The following is a 22,897-nucleotide window of genomic DNA, read 5'->3' on the forward strand; positions in this document are numbered from 1 at the left end:
CAGGTAAGTGCTTACCTAGTAAATTGTTGCATTCGATATGCTTTGATGAACAAAAATCTTACGCATCTAAATAAATTATAGTGTTGACTTCTATTGGTAAACGCTTACCGGATAAACATTTGGGTAAACGACCCCTTAGTTTTTTCATTTTACATATTTATCATATTAACATACATAACTCATGTATTAATTAAAAATACATCAAAAGCTTACAAATTATATCATTTCTCATAAATACCTTTAAAATGAGCTCAATATTGAATATTTTTAAATTTAATCATATTATTAAATATCATAAATTTTTATAAATTTTCTTTAATATTTACACTTGAATTATGACGCACTGCTTACGTCTCAAAGGTTGTAGTGATCTCATCTACCCTGCGTTTCGATTCAGGCGTTGCCAAAGTCTTTGTGACCTACAATGATTATAAATTTAATATATAATCTTTTCTTTATTTAGTTTGAATTCAAATAATATTTTTTCAAATTTTAACTTTTTAAAATTTATTTAGATTTAAATTTTATCAACATTTTGCCTTGAAATTTTTACCTTTTCATCGTTTATGTTCGTTTAGTATGTTAACGAACAAACATAAACGAATACGAACACACCTGATTTCTAAACGAACGAACACAAACACAAAGATTTTCGTTCGTTTGTTCAGTTTACGACCCTATTCAAGATATTTATGATCACAAGGGGATCAGTCGATGCACGTAACCTAGCTTGAAAATCTACGGTTACAAAAAAAAATGTTAATTTTCTTTTAAATATTTAATAAATTTTAATGTCCAATTTTGTAATTTTAGCGGCCAGCTTTGGAAAGAATAAAAGAGAAAAAAAGGTGTGGTTTGTGGAAGCTCCTCTGTATCAGAGCCAGGTTTCGATCCTGGGACCTGTGGGTTATGGGCCCACCACGCTTCCGCTGCGCCACTCTGATTTGTTGATTTATGTTCATCATAAAAGCTATATAATGCAACGCGTACTGCTACAAGTTGGGTAAAAATGGCATCAATAATACAGAAGACTGTTCTTTTTTGGTATTTTACATATATAAGCAAAATTTGTCAAACATTAAAAAACAACTTATTAGCTTATTGCTTTTTGGTACCGCTATAAGCTAATCCAAACACTTTTTACGAAACTCCAGTTTGATACCATGTAAGTTAATAAACATTTTTACAAAAAAAATATATGTTGTTTTAAATAATCAATACAAAACCCACGTAAACATGAAAGTTAGACATGGTTTAGGGGTGTTTGAGATTTGCTTATTTAAAACAATTTATGTTTTTTTGTAAAAGTGTTTACTAACTTATGTGATATTAAATCAGAGTTAAATAAAACATGGTTAAAATTGTAAACTGGTAATAAGCAGTTTTTCATAAATTAGGAATGATTAATTTATCAAAAACAGATTATTATCGATTTGATACCAATATAAATAATTTTTTTTCTTATCCAAACATTAAAAAATAGCTTAACATCGATGTTAAACTAAAATAAGTTAAAAACAATTTTTATAAACAATACCAAAAAAGGTGTTTGATGTCTTTTTTTTCCTTGAACAGCCCCTAAAACATGGGTTTTGCCACCTCATTATGAGCACATGGCTCTGGGATTCGTTCCTTCCAGCCTTCACTTTCACTTTCCCATTTTCAAATATCTCATGCTTCCATCCGAAAACACTCCGATTTCGTTTTCATGGTTCCATCACCCTCCGTCTGAAATCTTGAATCTTACCACAACCGCCGATCATGTGGAGCAAATCTTCACAACGGATTAAACCTCCATTGACACCACTCTCAACAAAACCACCTTCTCTTTCTTCCCATTTCGCCATGATTGAACTCAAACAAAGAACCTTAACTTCCCTCTTCAAACTCTCCGACAAAGACACCCACCACATCGCCGCCGTAGACCTCCATAACATCATCGAAACCGCCTCCCCTGACGCCATCTCCATGCTCCTCAACTCCCTCTACACCGCCGCCGGCGATAATCCCACCATCAACAAACCCTCCGTCAAGAAAGAATCAATCCGTTTACTTGCCGTCATCTGCGCCACCCACACCGTCTCAGCACGCTCGCATCTGGCTAAGATCATAGCCCACATTGTGAAACGGCTTAAAGACTCTGATTCCAGTGTTCGAGAAGCTTGTAGAGAATCAATTGGACGGCTTTCTTTTTTGTATTTGAAAGGGGAAGGAGCTGAGAATGATATCGGCTCGGTGGTGGCGCTGTTCGTGAAGCCGTTATTTGAGGCTATGAATGAAGAAGACAAGGTGGTTCAAGCTGGGTCAGCTATGTGTATGGCTAAAATGGTGGAAATGGCTGCAAACCCTCCTGTATCTGTCTTCCAAAAGCTCTGCAATAGGATCTGCAAGTACCTAAAAAACCCTAATTTCATGGCTAAAGCTGCTCTTTTGCTTGTGGTTTCAAGTCTTTCTAAGGTTCTATACTTACTTCCTCTGCAAATTTACTTTGTATTTGTTAAGATTTGCATAACTCCTAAAAACAACGTCCTATAAACCTATTGTAACACTTTTAGATAGGTCTGTAAGTCCTATAAAGCATTTTATTAAGACGCTTAGACATTTTAGGCGTCCTACGAACCTAATATTGTTGTAGCGAGTGGTTGTGGTCGGTGCCTTGCATAGTAGAAGTGATATCATGACTTAACTAAGCCAACTTTTGATTCGGATTATTAGTTTCGGTGCTAATAAGCATTACAGAACGTAATACCATTTCTGCCCGTGGCTTGGAGCCATTGCTTCAATGTATCCACGACTGTCTTCTCAGTTCTGATTGGTCGACTCGAAAGGCAGCTGCTGATACATTAAGCACACTGGCTTTGCATTCGAGCAACTTGATCACAGGAAAAACAGCGTCTACAATAACCGTTCTTGAGGCTTGCCGCTTTGATAAGGTTAGTTTCTGAAATGCTAACGTCGTTCTTGGCCCAGAAACCATCTTAGATTCCGGGCATTATCACACCTTCTGATTGATTTATTTTAGTGCTGTAACAAAATTGAGTTTCTAGGATGCCAAAAGTGTTCAAGTGTCCTACTCTATTATAGGACCAAATCTTTGTATGTCCTATCTAAAAGTGTTGTAATGAGTTTATAGGATGTTTTTGGGTGTCTTAACAAGTTTTTAGGACACTTTTGAAACAAAGTGTTTTGTAAACACATCTTTCCATATATGAAACAACTCTCCCGGTCTAAAGAGACAGATTAATCCACACAGACAACTTTATCCATAAAGGACTTAATGGAAAACCAACCAAACTGTTTATTAGCAGCTTAATGAGACAACTTATTTGGTCAGCTATATGCGACTGTTTGGTAGTGGCTTAATAATATAGAAAGTAACTTATTCAGTAAGCTTCTAGGGGAGCTTTATACAGAAAATTCAAGTTCTTTTTCAAACATATCCCTCCCAATTAAAAATCACAAATCTTCCATCTATGAAAAAACCATCTTACACAAAAGCCTTCTCAATCTATATAAACAAATTAATCCACACAAACAACTTTATCCTACATGACTTAATGAAAAACCAATCAAACAACCCCTCAGACATTTTTGGTGTCCTATAAACCCGATTTTGTTGTAGTTACCACTTGGTTTCTCCTTTCGTTAAAAACTATACCTTGTTGATCTCTGCAGATAAAACCCGTTAGAGATGGTGTATTGGAGGCGCTACAACAATGGAAACGTATTGCAGGACCTTCTGAAGATCACCGGACATCTGATCATGGTGAAAATAGTAAAAAGAACGGTTTTTCTTCGGACCATGATGATTCTAGATCAGCTAAGTCGGAAAAAGACTTTTCGAACGTGGAGGCTGATGAACCCGACGCTAGCTGCATATCGAGAACGGTTATAACCTTGAAAAAGAAGGCGCCTGCTTTGAGTGACAAAGAGCTGAACCCGGATTTTTTCCAGAAACTTGAAAGACGGGTTTCTGGGGAAGTTGAAGTGGTCATTCCTCGTAGATTTGTCAATTCGCATAATGAAAACGAGCTAGAACTTAATGATACTGATGGAGGGTCGAAGTCAAAAGAGGGTTACGAGCCGGATGATGGGCGGGTCAACTTACGACACGATGGTCAATCTTCTAGACGGGGAGAATTATCTGAAACGAATGATTCGAGTCAAAGGGAGGGATATATGAGCGATAAAGGAAACTGGTTCGCCATTCAAAGGCAGTTGCTAAAACTGGAAAGACAACAAGCAAATCTTATGAACATGTTGCAGGTATATAAAATCATCTGATATGGTATCAGAGCAGGGGTCTAGCATCACCTAGGGTGAGGGGACTAGATAGGACGTGCCTAGATGGGACAGAACTAGGCAGGCGAGAGTGAGGTAGGCGGGTGAAGGAATTGTAGAAGGTTTTAGGGTTTTCATTTCACATGGGTAGTTTAGTAATTTACTAATCTTGTCTTATCTTCTAGATTTTTGTTTCACCTATTTTGGTGGGACAAAAAGATGCATTTTTGTCCGACACAGATTCTGTCCTGTCCCCGTCTATTTAGTGCCAAAAATGGGATAATAAACTTTTGTACCGTCTTATCCCGTCCTGCATATCAAACACAACCCTAGGGATTCAACACACTCTTTTGCCTCTGTTCTTGGTGGTTGGAGTGCTATATCGCTTTAGAGATGGACCATGAAACTTACCGCAAAAAAATTGAAAAAATGAAAAACTGAAGAACACCTTGGTTACCTCGTAACCGTTCATTTAGATGGTATGCACATGTGCATACAAGTAATTTGGAAGTAATTTATCTGGTATGGACATGTGCATAACATGCACACATGCATAAAACCAAAAAAAAGCTTCAATTACTTGTATGCACATGTGCATACCGTCAAGATGAATGGTTACCAGGGTGTTCCTCGGTTTTTCATTTTTTTGGGGTTTTCCCCTTAACCTTCCCCCCTTTCTCTCTCTCTCTCTCTCTCTATATATATATATATATATATATTGTATATGTGTATGCAAACATCTTGGAAAGTAAGAGAATATGAAAATGGCCAAATCACATGCAAAATCACATGTAGCCATTCATAGAAAAATGAATAACCGAGGAACACCTTGATAACTATTCATATGTACGGTGTGCACATGTGCATACAAGTAATTCTAAGTAATTTGTCGGGTATGTACATGTGCATGGCATGCAAACATGCATACAAACAACTTCATTTACTTATATGCACATGCATATATCGTACAAATGAATGATTATCAGGGTATTTCTCAGTTTTTCATTTTTTAGGGGTTCTCCTCTGAACTTCCACACACATATATATATATATATATACACACACACACACATAAGAACCTATCTTGACAAAATGATCTAAATGTTGTCAACACTTCCTTTGATATTGCAGAATTCCTTACGCGGATCTCGTGACGGCATGGTGACTCTAGAGAACCGTATACGGGGTTTGGAGAAAGTCATTGAAGACATGGCACATGATTTGTCGGTATCAAACAATCGAAGTAGTAGTAGTTATATGAGGGGGTTCTACAAGTATCCTAATACAAGCATGAGGGGTTCGGGTTCTTCATGGGACTATCATACGTATGCTAGAAACACACAAACGGACTTAAGATGGACCGTGGATGTCAGATCAACTGGCAGATAAAGACGAGGTCTTCGGGCTCCTGTTCAGGTCCTCATGGGATTAGTCGAGGTGCGCACAAGATGGCCTGACATAGACAACATGCAACATCTATATATACAACTGAAAGCATTGATTAATTCTTGATATTATTCTTTTTCGTCGTTATAGAAAAGTTTATAACAAATTGTCGAACGTTTCTATTAAATTATGTACGAGACTTGGATATTGCAATTCAACGGGAAACGAGTATAGCCTAAACCGACTTGGAAAGACATCTTCTAGCATCACGTTACATGCGAAAGGTCGAGTGTTCGAATAAATATCTCTGAGACAAAATTTTATAACAAATTTACAAAAAATTGTCGTCTAACAGTAACGAAAAACATCGGGACTTCGAATTTACATGTTTCTACAGGCTGTTTCCTACACCAGGCCTTTCATTCGCTCCCGGAACTACCATTGTGATCTTCATCGACCGTTGGTCGTTCTTTGTTCTTTCCTGAAGCTAAGAACTCGAGAGCGTTGACCACGTCACTTATGACCGGTCGTTTTGTGGCGTCTGCTTGAAGACACATTGCCGCTATGGCTAAAGCTTGGTAGAGCTCCTTCTTCGGGTATCTCCCTTCGAGCGATGGATCTGCCATCAAATGGAACCTTTTTCGGTCTTTAAATAACGGTTCTGCCTGCAAACGAGGAATATAATGTAAGAAAAAGTTGGTTGTTTAAATCGTTATTTCTTTTGGGTGCGTTTGGTATTCAGACGGGATTGAATTGGATTGCACTGAGAGTGAGGTAGGAAGGTTTTGAGGTTCTAATTTGACATGAGTAGTTTAGTAATTTATCAATTTTGTCTCATTTTCCTGATTTTGTTTCCCGAATTTTGGTGGGATTTTTGTCCCACTCAATCCCGTCATGTCCAGTCTAACGCCGCACCAAACGCGAGACAAGAAGTTTTTATTTTGTCCTGTACTGTCCCATCATGTCGAACATACCGCTACAACAAAATTGGTTTTATAAGATATCTAAAATGTTTAAGCGTCCTAATAAAATCCTTTGCATGACCTAAGTTTATAGGATCAAATCAAAAAACGTCTTATTTAAAAGTGTTACAATAAGTTTATAAGACGTTTTTAGACGTGTTAATAATTTTTTGAGACACTTTTAAAATAAAGTGTCGTATTAGCTATTTTACACGGCGCTATTTGAAAAAAGTGTCCTATAAAAAGATGGGTTTATAGGACATCTCTCAAAAATGTCTTATAAAATAGCTAATAGGACAATTTGTTTTATAAGTGTCCTAAAAAACTTATTAAAACGCATAAAATTGTCATATAAACCTATTATAATGCTTTTAGATATGACGCTTTATAGTTTGGTCTTGTAAACAAAAGTTCTATAAAGTATTCTATTAAAACGCTTAGATAATCTAGATGTTCTATAAAACCGTTCTGTCGTAGTGAGTTCACACCTACCCAAGCGATTAGAATTTGCTCTGCACTTGGTCTTGAACTATCGATGACTCTCCTTCCCGTGATCATCTCAAGGAACACGACTCCAAAGCTGTAGACATCGGATTTTCTGGTCAACCGACCGGTCATGGCATACTCGGGTGCACAATACCCGTAAGTTCCCATCACCATAGTTGTGAGATGATTCTGGTTGCCGGTTGGAGCCAACTTGGCTAACCCGAAATCAGAAAGCTTCGCATTCCACTCTTCGTCTAGTAGTATGTTTGAAGCTTTGAAATCACGATAGATCACCGGCGGATCAGCCTTATCGTGCAAGTATTCGAGCCCTCTTGCTGCACCCGTTGCAATCTTGATTCTTATGTCCCATTCTAGCGGTTGTCGCTCTCCGACCCTCCAATCTTAACCAAGAAACGAGAAAAGTTATGGGTCTCGGCTTCATGGGATCCATGAAACGAAAGCAAAATTGTTGGAGTCCCACATCGGCTAAACACATACCATCAAATATGTAAGTATATATAGGAACCTCCCCTTTCTCTATAAAGACTCTTTTAGAAAGAGAGATTCAAAAGGGTTCCACATATCCTCACATGGTATTAGAGCCAGAGTCTACCACATGTAAGGGCCCCCGTCTAGTCTATGTAATAAGAAACACCCTCGTAACTGTTCATCTGGATGGTATATATATATATACAAGTAATTTGTCCGGTATGCACACGTGCATAAAACCCAAGAAACAACTTCAATTTGTTGTATGCACATATGCATACCGTCCACATAAATGGTTACTAGAGTGTTTCTTAGTTTTTCATTTTTTTGGGTTTTCCCCTAAACCTCTCTATATATATAAACCTCTGCTTTTTCTTTAAGGGATCTTTTAGAAAGGGAGATGTTCTTCAACACAGTCTTTTGCCTCCATTCTAGGGGGGCACTATTTAGCCTATGTTTGAGGGGATGTGTTGGAGTCCCACATCGGCTAGACATGAACTATCTGATTTGTAGAACCTCCCCTTTTTTGTATGAGAATTATTTTATAGAGAGATTCAAAAGGGTTTCGAGCAAGAGTTACGAATCACGAAAACGTACTGAAGAGGTGATCTTCGAGAGAGCCGTTGGGCATATACTTGTAAACTAAAATCCGTTGGTCGCCTTCGGAACAATACCCGTGCAGGTCAATAAGATTCGAGTGATGAAGAAGACTCAACAGAAAAACCTCGACCAAGAACTCTCGGTTGCCTTGGTATCCATGTCTATCGAGTTTCTTAACAGCAACGTCCTACAAAACCCCGAGAAAGAAGACAAAAACATGAGTCGACACAGATTTTGATCGTTTCTCATATGATCGTGTGACGATGGTTTTGGAAGTTACAGTGTTTTTGCTAGCAATGTGGCCTTTATAGACCCGCCCGAAACCACCTTCCCCGATCATCAAGTTGTAGTTGAAGTTGTTGGTGGCCGCGGACAACTCCTGGTACGTGAAAAATTGCGAAGAAATGTCCCCGTTTCCGTACTGTGCTAGCTTATTCGTTATGTACCTTCTTCTAAAGCTATCTGCGTTCGAATTCAAACAAGTTATGAGAATATGTGAAACTCTGTTAGATTACTCTGCAAATAGCCTTTAAGAAAAGAAAAAAGATTCAAACATATAAACAAAATTGGCTTTATAGGATGCCTAGATTGTCGTAGCGTCCTATAAGATACTTTATGGAATTAACATCCTATCTAAAGGCGGTACATTAGGTTTATAAGACGCTTTTAGGCGTTTTAACAAATTTTTTAGGACGTTTTTAGAATAAAGTGTCGTATTAACTACTTTTTAGGACATTGTTGAGAAGTGTCATATAAACTCATCGTTTTATACGAATACAGCTGATGATGAGGAGCAAAGAGGTTACCATTTCCGAGAGAAAATCCGGCAAACGAGTCTTCCTTTGTAACTTTGAAATCGTGAATGCTTTTCTTCCTGTCGACACGTTTTTGGTTCATACAACACCAGAAACAACCCATCATTTTGTTCTCGAATCAGGACGGCAGCCACTGCCTCCTGATCGGGTCATTCCCATGGTTCGCGTTTTCCTCGATCCATCTCGGAACGCACGATGGTGTTGCTTCGTTTCTTGTTCGTGATAAAAGTTTCTGATGGGAAATTATCTGATCACGAGACGTAGCAACACCAACGTGTGTTCAGAGATTTTGCTGACCAACGGAATTTCTTTTAGCTCCGGGAAAGAACCAATCTTATTCGGAGCTAATAGAAATTCCGAGCTTTTTTGTTTCTGGATTTCTTCCAGTTGATGGGAAATTGTTAGGACAAATATTTGACATGGTCAAATATATTGCCTCCTTAATTTTAGAAACAACTAAAAATATATATCGTTTCTTTGCCATCCAAATTTGGGGATTTTTAATTACATAATTTAATTATTTATATAAAATAATCCGATAATTATCACTCTTATTTGATTTTATTCAAGAAACAAAAAACAATAACAGTAAAAACGACGTCATAACACATAAAAGATAAGTCTGTTTCAATTGACGCAACAACACAGTCCACCGGAACCACAAGCTTCATCTGGTTGACAAATTCCTAGACCCTCAGTACGGTTCATAAACACAGCTCTGCTCGTCTGTTTCCCACATAACGCATCACAGTCTTTTACATCTTTACAACAACTCTTTGTACAGTCAAGTTGAAATAATCTCTGTTCGCCTACAAACAACAGTAATTGTTGTTATGATCAAAGAATATTTCCGTAATATACCGAAAAACACTGTATATAACAACATAATTCAACAAAGGGTTTCATTCTCTTTAAAAAAACATAGTGTACCGCTAGCAGCGATTATCAGTACAAGAAAAAAAGCAAACGTCATCTTCAGTTCTCAAATTTTTTGTAGCTGAATACTGTATTATTTTGAAATACTTTATATAGGACTTTTTTCTTAATTAAAAAATAATTATTAATTAATAATCAATTATAAATTATTAATGTATTAATTTTGGTTTATGCTACACATTAAATATGGTATCATATATTTTTCATATTTGGGAAATCTTTTCTATTAATAGAGTTATAATTATTATATATTTATAATTAAACTGGTTTAGTAAAACATACTGTCTTGTTTGTTTTTCATGAAAAAGCTGTTATCAACTCCTTATGTCTGATTCATTAAGAGACAAGGTGATTCAGACTGTCTGTTTTTTCCAATTTTTTAAAGGCACTTATGTTTTATTTTTCTCTTCTCTGATAAGAGGTAAACCAACATCTTATTGTTCTTCAAATCCTCAACAATGACGTTTCTCAATCGATTAACCTTAATCGACCATTTCTCTCATTCGATCCTTACCAAATCAGTCCCTACCTCTCTCGATTAATGTATTTGAATAGGAAGTAAATGTGTTAAACACCGTTAGTGACATATTTTCGTTTAAATGAATGTTAATTATATAATTTAGATGTAAATTTAATAATGATGATGAATAAATATGTGAAATTGTATAAATTTATCTATAAATTCAACACTATGATTTTTAATGGGTAAAATAGACAATTTAAATAAATTTAGACGTTTATCAATTCACAAAACAAACAGTCTTATTTATTCAAATTTTAGAATTCAGCACCATCTCTTATAAATCAGAAGTGAAATAAATTTCAGAATTCAACACCTCTTAAAAAACAAAAATCACCTTATATTCTAAAAAAGTTTTAACTAGGTTGAGATTCTATTCGATTGTCAATTTCTTTTTAAATATATAATTATTTTAATATTAAAAGGAAGTAGAAACATTAAAATCAAGTTTATTATATATTTTGTAACACAGTTTAGACGTTTTCAGATATCATATAGATTTCAACATTGTGTATTATGTGTCAAACATTGATAACCAGGTACTTAGTTATACCTCACGGCTCATGATACTTCTACTGGTTCATATATATGTGTGTTATCAGCTTTTTTTTGGTTGATATTGGTTTTATACCAACTTGAAGTTACATATATAAAAAATTTGTCATCATGTTCAAATTTTAGTGATATTTTGAGTTTCCAGAAAACCCATGTGACTGAATTATTGGTAACCCATTATGTATCACGAAAGATTTTCAGTAATCAAAATAATACAAAAAAATTACTGGTAAAGATATATGACTGAATAAACATATTTTACTAGATGAAAATGGTACCCGTTAAGAGACGTTAATTACCCATACAAACAAATTTCTATTGAACTACGAAATGAATTGAGAAATTACCCTTTACAAAAGAAAATCATAATAGCAGTATGTAAGTCTTTGGTCTCCTAGGAAGTCAAGGGTTCACACCCCATCAAAGGTGAAGAGGGTGTGTGAGTTTATTTGTTTATTTGTCATATATAAATATTATGTACTTAAAAAAAATGCAGAATGGGGAAGGAATTGAGGTTGAGGCGGTCGGATTCCATTTGTTTAATCTAAAATCTTTATCTCTTCAAGAAAGCTGTTGGAGAATCTAACACTACCACATTGGAATGGAGTTCCTTAGAAAACTTATCCATCACCATACCAGACAAAACATGACAGAACAAATCTACAACATTTGACAAGACAGAACTAGACTGGTTCAGCAAATGCAATTTCATCACAGGTCCAACAAATGAAAATTCTTCACAGGTTCAACAAATGTGATTTCAAATGCAAAAATTGGAGGTTATTTCAAATAGGTAAGAAGAATCACAGACGAAAAAGAAGAATCACAAAGGAGGAACGATGAAGTCGAAAGGAGAGAATCGATTACATGTGAAGTCGATCGATGGGTATAGAGGTGTGAATTTTTATCAAGGGTATAATGGTAAAAATGATCACACCAAATATGAGACAAATGATCATGCCGTGTCCCATAGGCATGGCAACGGGGTGGGGATGGGGCGGGTTTTGTAATCCCCGGCCCCAGCCCCGGTTTGTAGTAACGTCCCCCGGCCACGGCCCAGGCCCTAGTCCCCTGCGGGTACGAGGATTATTATCCCGTTCCCGGTCAAATCTCTAGCAATCCCCGGTCAAAACTCGGTAAAACCCCGATTAAACTCCGTAAATAATATTCTTTATTTTGATTCTATCGGGGATTCCCGGCCCCGGCCTCGGCCCCGTCCCCGGTTTGTGTCTACCAGGGATCCCCGGCCCCGGGACCCGTTTTAGCGGGAAATCCCAGTCCCCATTCGGATCGGATAAACCGAGTTCCCCACCTGGTCGGGACAAATCAACATCCCTAGTGTCCCATGCTTGTCCTAGTTAGTTATCTCCTGCCGGGTCACACCAAATATTAAAAATAGAGTAAATTTTTAATTTAGTCCTTAAAGTTTAGTGAAAAGTTTAAAGTAGGACCTAAACTTTGATAAGTTTAGGAATAATCCTTATAGTTTGTATCTTGCTATGAAAGTGGTCGTTGGTCATAACTCCGTTAAAAGTTGTCATTTCCAGAAATCTTGGTTGAAACTGGCGGAAGGAGGACTCTATGTGTGACCAAGTTGCTGTAAAAGGAAATTCATAAAACCCTTCTTAATGGGTCTCCGAGACTAGATTTCTTCGTGTTATTGTAAGAAAAATTGCAGAAATTTTGATTGATGATGGCGGAAGGAGACACAGATTGGGAAATACATCTAAGAACATTATCTTCGAGCGCCAGAGAATCCAATTTCTCCAATGATCCTGCTTCAGATCAATCTCTTCTTCATTCTGTAAGTTCGGTTACAGTTTGTGTATGAATCCTTTTTGAAATTTAGCGATTTCTTCAATATCGATGGTAATTCTGTGTAGGTGAGGAAGCTGACTGCGTTGTGCAAAAGTGAAAGCTCCGAGAATCTGACAGCTAGGGTTTATCCTCAACTCAATAAGATCTTTCAACGTTCTGTATCTTCGATTTCTCGCTCTCGATCCTCTTCTGGACTTCTTTTATTGGTAAATCATCTGTTAATTTTTCTTTTCCTTTTCTTGGCATTTTTCAATTTGTTACTTTTTTACAACTTTATTGGATTATTTAGGGTTTATACATTCACATAATTATATGTTGATAGTTAAAACCCCTCTCTCTTTTAACTGCTCTGTTGCCCTGCTAACTGGCATTAATGTTTCTAGACATGATCTTGATTTTTAGTTTTTGGTTTTCGTTTCCTTTTTCTAATGATCTTGTCGACGAGCTGATGCAAGCAGTGTGCTTGGTTTTTTTGAGGAAAAATTGGGATAATACAAAGCTTTTAGGGCCATTTTGATGTGCGGGATTTGGTGGGATTTGGAACGCTTTTGGTTTAAAGGAAAGTCTGGAATTTAGATCCTGGGAAATGCCGCAAACATTGGATTTAGAAATCTCATGGGATGGTTTTTGAGGAAAAATTGGGATAATACACATCTTTTAAGGCCTGTTTGATTTGCGGGATTTGGAACGCTTTTGGTTTAAAGAAAACTCTGGAATTGAGATCCCGGGGTTTCAATGAAATCCCAAAAACAATTGGATTTAAAAATCCCATGGGAGTAATTGGTATTTCGTGGGATTTTATAAGATCTTTTGCAAAGCAGTGTAGTTGGTTTTTTTGAGGAAAAAAATGGGATATTGCACGTCTTTTAGTTTTTGGTCCTCTCTCGGTTATGAGTTGGTCTTGTTGTACTGATGACTTGTTTTACTCAGGCTATTCTTCAATTTTTCCTTGATTATGGAGAATTTCTTCTGCATGATGCTGATCCTAGTCTCAGGACATTCTTCCGTTCATGCTTGAGCCGGTAAGACACACAACCATTTCTAAGTTGGAAGTCATAGAATTTCTAACGAACATTCCATGCAGTTTGGATTAAAAAGCACTTGCTGTTATTGAAATTTATGATCTTGACCAAAAACTATCGAAGCCGCTTTTAAGTAGCATTTTACTAATGACTTGGTTGCATTTTTCTCTAAAATTTGGATCATTAAACTGTTTCTAAAGGGATAACATGATTGTCTTAGATGCATAATGCCTCAAACTGATGTCTTTTAGAAAATCTCTTCGATATTTACATGATTATTGTTTTTTGCAGTGATCAATCTGTTTTTATATTGACTGCAGTGAGTTTGCAGACCCTGTTGTTGCAGAAGCAACTCTAGATTTTCTGAACCTGAACAAGAAGAAAATCTTACTTTCATTTCCTACCCTACTTCCTCAGGTTGGTGTGCGCTGCGTAAACTAAATAATTAATTACTCATATATTAATGTTATAGGGGGTCAGTTTCAGGGGAAAACCGCAAAAAAGTGAAAAATTGAGGAACACCTTAGTAACTATTCATCTGTACAGTATGCACATGTGCATACAAGTAATTTGTCCGGTATGCACATGTGCATAACATGCATACGTGCATAGAAACCAGAAAGCATCTTCAATTACTTGTAAGCACATGTGCATATTGTACAGATGAATGATTATGAGGGTGTTTCTCAATTTTTCATTTTTTGGGGGTTTTCCCCTAAACCTCACTCTAATGTTATATTCCACATTTTGTGTGTGTGTGCTTTCAGTTTTATCCATTGATGCTGAAGCTGATTGCATGGAATGGGGAGAAGTAAGTTCTGTATTTTTATCTGCCAAAATATATTTTCTTCCTGGGTTCAGATAAGATGTTCTATAGGGAGTTGACCATTCATCAAGATCCATGATGACTGTTGACCATCTATACCCCTAAATATAATCAATAAATGAGCATGGATTTGATGGTGATCGATCTTTTTTCCCCATGCAGATTAGAAAAAACTTTCTTAAGAGTATTTCCGGGCTTGATGTCACCTGGGTCATTTCTTCCTCTATTTATATCACTTGTTGACTTACCAGGTCTAATCCCTCATCTTGTTTTCCTCTAAAAAAACACGTATTATGGTTTTAAAGCTTATAAGCATATTTTATCGTAACTAGTGTTGGTTGTCGCTCTCGAAAAGGTGGAACGGAGTTCTGGACCACTAATTGGTAGCAGCATAGCTTCAATCCAGAAGAGCGCAGCTCCAGAGGTATTTTTCTGAACCTTCTGTATATATTAAGCCATATATGAAGCCAAGTTAACTACAAAGATGATCGTTCTTGAATACAGATGCTGTTGGCCCTTATGGACGAAGCATATACTGGTTCAACGATTGGGGATGGGGGTGCAGACTCTGAATCCGAAGACAGCAATTCAATTACTTCTGATCCACTATTTCTTGAACTTCTTAAAGACGAAAATGATGGCCTTGCTGTATGGTATCATTACTTGCTATTTGATTTAGGGTCTGTTTGTTAGCGGTTAATGAGCTTAATGGGACTCGTAGCTTATTCAGTCAACTTGGTAGTGTTTTAATGATATAGTAAGTGACTTATTCATTAAGCTTCTAAGAGGGAGCTTTATGCAGAAAGCCAAGTTTTTTTCTAAACCTGCCTGCTCCAATTAAAGAGCACGCTCAATTCTATCTATGAAAAAACTCTCCCAAACAAAAACCTTCCCAATCTATACAGCGTACAAGACTTATGGGCTGTTTATTAGCAACTTAATGAGCTTAATGAGACTCATAGCTTAGTCGGTTAGCAATACATGACTGTTTGGTAGTGGCTTAATGATATAGAAAGACTTATTCTTTAAGCTTCTAAGGGCTTTATGCAGAAAGCTAAGTTTTTTCCAAACCTCCCCCTCCCAATTAAAAAACACACTTCTTCCATCTATGAAAAAGCTCTCACAAACAAAAACCTTCCCAGTCTGTGCAGACAGATACCACACAGACAACTTTATCTATACAGGATGTGTGGGGCTGTTTGTTAGCAGCTTAATGAGCTTAATGAGACTCATAGCTTGTTCGATCAGCTATACATGACGGTTTGGTAGTGGCTTAATGATATAAAAAGTGGCTTATTCAGTAAGCTTTTAGGGGGGAGCTTTATGCAAAAGCCAAGTTTTTCTCAAACCTACCCCTCTAAATTAAAACACACACTCCTTCCATTTATGAAAAACTCTCTGAAACAAAAACCTTTCAATCTATATAGACAGATTTATCCACACAAACAGTTTTATCCAACAGGACTTGATGGAAAACCATCCAAACATCCCCTTAATGGAAAACCAATCAAGCAGCCCCTTATTGAAACCCGACCATAAAATTTCACATTTTTAAGTTGATCTTTATTTCTGTGTGTACAATTTGGAGAAAAAATTTCAAACATTATTTGATCATATAATTGATATTTCAGCAACGGCATTGGACTTCTCCGGGAATGGAAGTGGCGCTGCAGGCTGCAATTTCTCTTCCATCTGATAGACTAAAACAAGCACTAAAATTGGCACCTCGGCTTCTTGATGTGTATTTTTCAATAGCATTGCATGATGTCAACCACTGTATTCCATCTTTACTTTTGGTATAAAAAACTTGATGTTCATCGAGCATTTATATTTTCAGAATGTCTTGATATACTTGTTTGTTTGCAGCTCTAAAATGCGCTTTAATCCCTATGCTTCTCGATAGAAATTCCAAGCTATTTCCCGACAAACTTTTTACCTATGAGGTAAGTAAATTTACTGGTAAACAATATCGGATACTGGCTCTGTTTCTTGCAAATTGTTTTCTGAGCCAACTTTTCTCTTGGATAACCTTTTTCACATTAATAATTTTTTTTTCTTTTTAATTGATATAGGTAAGAAAGAGGCTTTTAAACTTCATATTAGCTGCATTTCATCAATCCCCCGAGTTCATTGCAATTTTGAAGGTATTCTTCTGCTGAGAATATTTCAATAATTTGTTCGCACCAATGTTTTTCTATATAATACGTTTTAATGAGGGTGTCTATCATTGGTAATTTCGCAGAAGCCCATAGTAGATAGACTTGGAGAAGCTTATGACAGTCCAGAAAAGGTGATTTTTTTAACAATAATTCTCTATATCCTTGAGATATCATATTGGTAAAGAAGAAAAAAGAACGGAAATGTTTAGAAAAATATGCCCTAATAAGCTGCGTTATAGGACTTGAGTTTATCAATTATGTGCCCTATCTTAGAGACGTGTCATATGAACACATCTTTTTATAGAACAGTTGTTTTTATAGAACATCTTTTCAAATAGTGTTCTATAAAATAGCTAAAACGACTTTTTTTAATCAAAATGTCCTAAAAACTTGTTAGGATGCCCAAAAGTGTATTTATCAACTTATTTTAACACCCACCCACACACACACATATATATAGAGGGAGGTTGAGGGTAAAACCCCCTAAAAATGAAAAATTGAGGGACTACCTAGTAACTACTCATCTGAACGGCATGTGCATACACACAATTGAAGCTGTTTCTTGGTTTTTATGCACGTGTGCATGTCATGCACATGTGCATACCGAACAAACCAGGGTGTTCCTCAGTTTTTCATTTTTTGCGTTTTTATATATATATGGGGGGGGACATTCTTTTGATAATCCATGAAATTGTGATAACCTTGAGAACTAGTGCATCATCTGTTATTTTATATGATCTTTTTCCATCTAAGACTAGGATTTAGAATATCAATTAACATATATTTGTTTCACAACATGAACATTTTTAGCCTGTTTTTGAAACAATAGTTACATGTAAAAGAGTTTCACATTCTGAACCGCATACATATAAAGTAAACACATTTTGTAATAAATATATGTTCGTCAATTCATTAAATGCTAGCCTTATATGAGAAAAAAATAACAATACCTTAGGATAAAAGTTCTCACGGTTATCACAATATATGGAATTCTCAAATGATTAAGCCTTTATATATATATATATATATATATATATATATATATGACGCACAATTGTTTGGTCCTATAACATATTTATATAGGGCACTTTGACATATTTGGCGTCCTATAAAGCCGATTATGTTGCGGTGACTGAAATAATTAAGAGGAGCGAAGAAGTAAGAATGAGAGAATCTTTTAACCGTTAAGATTATTGAGTTTGTTCCATATTACTCAACAGGCCGAGTTGGCATTGCAACTATGTTGGGCGATTGGGGAGCATGGAGGGGGTGGCGCGTCTCACAAAGATGAAGCTCGTGAACTTTTTGAGAGTCTAGAACTACTTTTGTATGAAAATCTTTCATCAAGGTATGCTACAACAGTCTTCGTTCATCTAGAAATCTTAAAAAACTAAGCGTTTGTCCCATATACGTTCTTAAATATATTATTTCTCTTGGGAAGCCGTCTTGGTGTCGGAGACTCTGTTCTTGGCTCCAGTAGCTCAACCGTTAGAAGATCGTCGCAGTCGAGGCTTCTCTGTTTTGTTGTGACAGCAATAGCAAAGATTGCAACACACCATCGTGAATTACTCCCCAGGGCACGTGTTTCACTCGGCAAGGTTCGGTTTATCTATATTTCCCTGACTGTTAGCATCTTAACGAGCTTAATGGGACTCGGCTTATTCGGTCAACTATACATGACTGTTTGGTAGTGGCTTAATGATATATTGACTTAGGGCCTGTTTGTTAGCAGCTTAATGAGCTTAATGACTCACAGCTTATATGGTCAGCTATATATGACTGTTTGGTAGTGGCTTAATGGTATAGAAAGTGGCTTATTTAGTAAGCTTCTAGGGGGGAGTTTTATGCAGAAAGCCAAGTTTTTTCCAAACCTGTCCCTCCCAATTAAAAAACACGCCCCTTCCATCTATGAAAAAACCCTATCAAACTAAAAATTTCCCAATCTATAAACACAGAACAATCCACACAGACAGCAGCTTTATCCATAACCAGCCAAACAGCCATTCAGTAAGTTTTTAGGGGGAAGCTTTATGCAGTAAGCCGAGATTTTTTCAAACCAGCCCCTCCCAACTAAAAGGCACGTTCCCTACATCCATAGTTGTCAAAAGCAGGCGCGCTGAGGCGCAAGCTTGTGGGCTTTTTGGATGTTGAAGCGACGCGTATTGATGAGGCGCACTAAGGTGCTGGGCCTTGGCTGAGGAGCCGTATGGGCCTAGACGCGCCTTGTGAAGATTTCTATAAAACCAGTCAAACAAACGCTACTATTAAATAACTTCCTTGTCACATACCCTAGGCCCCTGGACCTCTTTGCGCCTAAGTGCGTCTTGACAAAAACCTTCCCAATCTACGGAAAACCCTCTCAAACAAAAACCTTCCCAATCTATCTAGACAGATTAATCCACACAAATCCACATAGACAGTTTTATCCATATAGGATTTAATGGAAAACCAACCAAACGGCCCCTCAGTCCCAAAATAAACGTCCATAATGAAAAAGGCACATAGTTTTGATTTTTGTATTTATTACACCTTTTAATTGACTAAATGACGGGTTTTTTACTGTTGAAGTAGCTGAAGTGAATTGTGGATTATAGGTGGCTCATTCGCGTATCTCTGATGCAAGAGTCTGGAAACGAGCTCGTGATTATTTAGGGTTAATGAATGAACCTGCAATTTGTCTGTCTGTGCTTGGCCCCTCGGGACCATCAAGTGGGTCTATACAGAAGCCAGGGACGATCAATTGGAGCGAGGGAAGAACGAAGATGATTGCTAACATCCCATTTTACATTCTAGGTGGACAAGAAGGTAATTAATCCCTGATATATGAATTCAAACTATGTATGTATGTATATGTATAAATATATATGGACCTTCTTTTGAGAACTGTCTAAATCGTGAAATATCTGAGAACCGGTGTATCATGTGCTATTTCATATGATTTTTTCCATCTATGGCTAAAATTTAATGTAGCGATTAATATATATTTGTTTCACAATGTGTTTGTTCACGTGTACTCGGTTCACATGTGAACCTTTTTTGGCGTGTTTGTGAAACAAAAAGTACATGTAAAAAAATTTCACATTGTGAAACAAATATATGTTAATCAATACATTAAATAGTATAATTAGATGGAAAAATATCATGCGAAACACAACCATAAGTTAGAAGTTCTCACGGATCTCACAAAATTTAGAGTTCCCAAATGATCAAGCCCCAATATATAGTAAGGTTCATACGAGAACTGTAACCAAATAAGAGAATAATAAAATGGTCGAATCACATGTGATTTATGCGACTTTGACCTCGAAGTCAGGTCGTGGGCCATGTAGCCCACACACCTTGATGTTAACCGTTAGTGTGATTTTACATGTGATTTGGCTGTTTTTGTGTTTTTATATTTAATATTGTTCTCGTTTGCACCTATATATATATATAATACAGGGTTGGGTTTTAGGGGAAAACCACAAAAAAGTGGAAACCAATGAATGTCTTGAAAACCATTCATCTGTAAGGTATGTGTACATACGCATAAAAGTAATTTGTGTGGTATGCACATGTGCATAGAAACCATGAAACCTTATCAATTACTTTCATGCACATGCATACCGTATAGATGAATGGTTACTAGGGTGACCATCAGTTTTTTCATTTTTTTGTGGTTTTCTCCTGAACCTGAGTGTCTATATAAATATGAGCTTATTGGTTGATTTCTCCATCTTTCACTATTGCAGGCCTCCCTCCTCATGATTTCTCTTTGATGGACATTCTTCCTGGAAAGTTGGGAACTTATGCACTTTACTGCTTTCATGTTTAGCAGATTAACTGTATGGGGTAGAGGCAAGGTATGCGTACATCCTACCGTTGACCCTATCTCTATGAGATGTACTGGGTTCGTTTTGTTTTGGTTGTTTAATTGTTTATTTTTGACCTGCATGACTCTGGTGATAACCTAAGATAATAAGATGCAAGTTTCTTTCGTGTTAACTGTTTTTGTTTGTATATAATATTTATCGTTATTATTTTACGACCAATTATAACACTGAATGGTCAAACCCCCTTCATCCAAAATATCTAACTCCGCCTCTCGTAATCCGTACATCAAAATTAAAAATATAGTCAACGTCGTATTTTAACATCAATATCAATTGTAATCCTTGCATTAAAAAATTATAATTAATGTCATATTATTTGAGATACGAATGAATCGATCCTAGGTTTTGGTACAATTCTCTTCCCACCGAGCCCCTTTTCTCCTCGGTCCACAGAGACAAAATGTCACCTCATATGGCTCCTCGTTCAATTCTTTCGAAATTATTGGATCTTTTTCTGCTTTCGAGAATCCCCTCTTGTTTTTGTTATATATCATCTTGTTGTGTTATATGAATCGATCCTAGTTTATCATAGTTGTAGTCTTTTTTTGGGGTTTGGTTCGTTTTCCTTTAAATCCTGTATGAATAAAGTTGTCTGTGTGAATTAATTTGTTCGTATAAATTGGAAAACTTTTTGTTTGGGGTGGATTTTTTCATAGATGGATGGAGTATTTTTCTAAATAGTATAGACATGTTTGGGAAAGCTTCTTCCTAGAAACTTACTGAATAAGACATTTTTATATCATTAATTAAGTCACTTTCAAACAATCATGACTTATAAATAGCTGACCGAATAAAGTGTGAGTCTCATTAAGCTCTTTAAGCTGCTAACAAGGGTTTTAGGGTTTAGGCAGATCCTTAGTCCGCTAACGTCAACATTATCTTCATTAATATCACTACAAATTAATCATGGTTCTATTGATTCTTTCTTAATAACTAATTTCTTGTTTCTCCAATTACTTAGTTTAATTATGGCAGTTTATATGTTCATTAATACTTTTTTCGTTCATTTTTCTTCAATTCAGTTCTAATCGTATTCAACTTTACCACCGCCTCCTATTAAGATCATCGTGGATTATTAATGCGGCCGCCAGTCACATATCTCTAACCAAATACGTACGTACCACAACTACAAAATAGAAATTACACCCGGCTTAAATTACATATCTTACATGATTCTGATTAATCACTACAACAAAATTGGGTTTATAAGACATAAAAAAATTTCTAAACGTCGTGATAGACGCTTTATAAAACTTCATTTATAGTACCAAAAAATAAAGTGTCTTATCTTAAAGGCATTGTAATAAGTTTTTTAGACTTTGTAACAAATTTAGAATTTTTTTGGCATCCTATAAACTCAATTTTCACTACAACAAAATTGGTGACGCCTAGAATGTCCAAGCACCCTAATAGAATACTTTATGGAACTTAAGTTTATAAGACCAAACTATAAAACATCTTATCTAAAAGTGTTACAGTTAATTTATAGGACGCTTTTGAGCATTTTAACAATTTCTTTTTAAGATGTTTTAAAAATAAAGTATCCTATAAAACCAATTTTGTCATAGTGTTTGTTGTAGTGAGTGTAGTAAATCTTACCCAGTACGTTAAATGACCAATCTTACACAACCGGGTATGATATTTATACCGAGTGACATTCAGAACAGTTATCGTACCGGGTGGCTTAATAAACAAACCAGATAAGATCAGCAGTGCTGTATAGGAATCCCAATAAGTGCATCATCAATAAACAAGCAGCATGCAGCAAAAGTCTAAATTGAACCTCAAAGAGTACCATTTAAGTTTTTAGTCTCCAACATTTTAACTAAGGAAACAGGAGAAACAAGAGAACATAAAGGGATCATCAAACAGCAAATCCATATATATATATATATATATATATATATATATATATATATATATATGTATCAGATATATGCCTGCCATCAACATTGCTGCTGCAACCTTCTCACTGCAAATAGAATCAACAGTCCAGTTAATTAGTCAGATGTATGTTAAAATGATTTTGATATCATATGTGCTAAATCACTACAACGAAATTGGGTTACCAAAGGGTGTTTGGCCTAGCCATAGAGGTTCAAACCTCACCAAAGATGAGGAGGGTGTGTGAGTTTATTTGTTGCATTTGCCGTATATAAACGCTATATAC

At 36.2% G+C, this 22,897-nt stretch overlaps 3 protein-coding genes and 1 non-coding gene across 4 annotated transcripts; 2 read left to right on the plus strand and 2 right to left on the minus strand.

The window, feature by feature from the left end:
- Positions 1-872: 872 nt before the first annotated feature.
- TRNAM-CAU lies at positions 873-944 on the minus strand. The gene has a single exon. It is a non-coding gene; the product is annotated as a tRNA-Met (tRNA).
- Positions 945-1,761: 817 nt separating this feature from the next.
- LOC112500409 (microtubule-associated protein TORTIFOLIA1-like) lies at positions 1,762-5,848 on the plus strand. The gene is made up of 4 exons (XM_025103904.1): positions 1,762-2,459; positions 2,744-2,933; positions 3,676-4,266; positions 5,413-5,848. Exons 1-4 carry the CDS (start codon positions 1,762-1,764, stop codon positions 5,668-5,670), a joined length of 1,737 nt encoding a protein of 578 aa, XP_024959672.1. The 3' UTR covers positions 5,671-5,848.
- Positions 5,849-6,086: 238 nt separating this feature from the next.
- On the minus strand, positions 6,087-9,122 carry LOC112500410 (probable serine/threonine-protein kinase PBL23). The gene is made up of 5 exons (XM_025103905.1): positions 9,011-9,122; positions 8,485-8,666; positions 8,198-8,391; positions 7,122-7,509; positions 6,087-6,332 (listed from the first exon to the last, which is right to left on the minus strand). The coding sequence occupies exons 1-5, from the start codon at positions 9,120-9,122 to the stop codon at positions 6,087-6,089; spliced, it is 1,122 nt and encodes a 373-aa protein (XP_024959673.1).
- A 3,462-nt stretch (positions 9,123-12,584) lies between these two features.
- Positions 12,585-20,827, plus strand: LOC112500621 (AP-5 complex subunit zeta-1). The gene is made up of 16 exons (XM_025104143.1): positions 12,585-12,834; positions 12,914-13,054; positions 13,779-13,870; positions 14,191-14,287; positions 14,638-14,681; positions 14,859-14,947; positions 15,029-15,120; positions 15,201-15,344; positions 16,328-16,472; positions 16,563-16,639; positions 16,769-16,840; positions 16,939-16,986; positions 18,076-18,203; positions 18,297-18,453; positions 19,450-19,660; positions 20,587-20,827. The coding sequence occupies exons 1-16, from the start codon at positions 12,721-12,723 to the stop codon at positions 20,667-20,669; spliced, it is 1,734 nt and encodes a 577-aa protein (XP_024959911.1). The 5' UTR covers positions 12,585-12,720; the 3' UTR covers positions 20,670-20,827.
- Positions 20,828-22,897: the final 2,070 nt, after the last annotated feature.

The sequence above is a fragment of the Cynara cardunculus genome (genome assembly GCF_001531365.2).
Source record: "Cynara cardunculus var. scolymus isolate 2C chromosome LG 17, CcrdV1, whole genome shotgun sequence".
In the NCBI taxonomy this organism is placed as follows: Eukaryota; Viridiplantae; Streptophyta; class Magnoliopsida; order Asterales; family Asteraceae; genus Cynara; species Cynara cardunculus.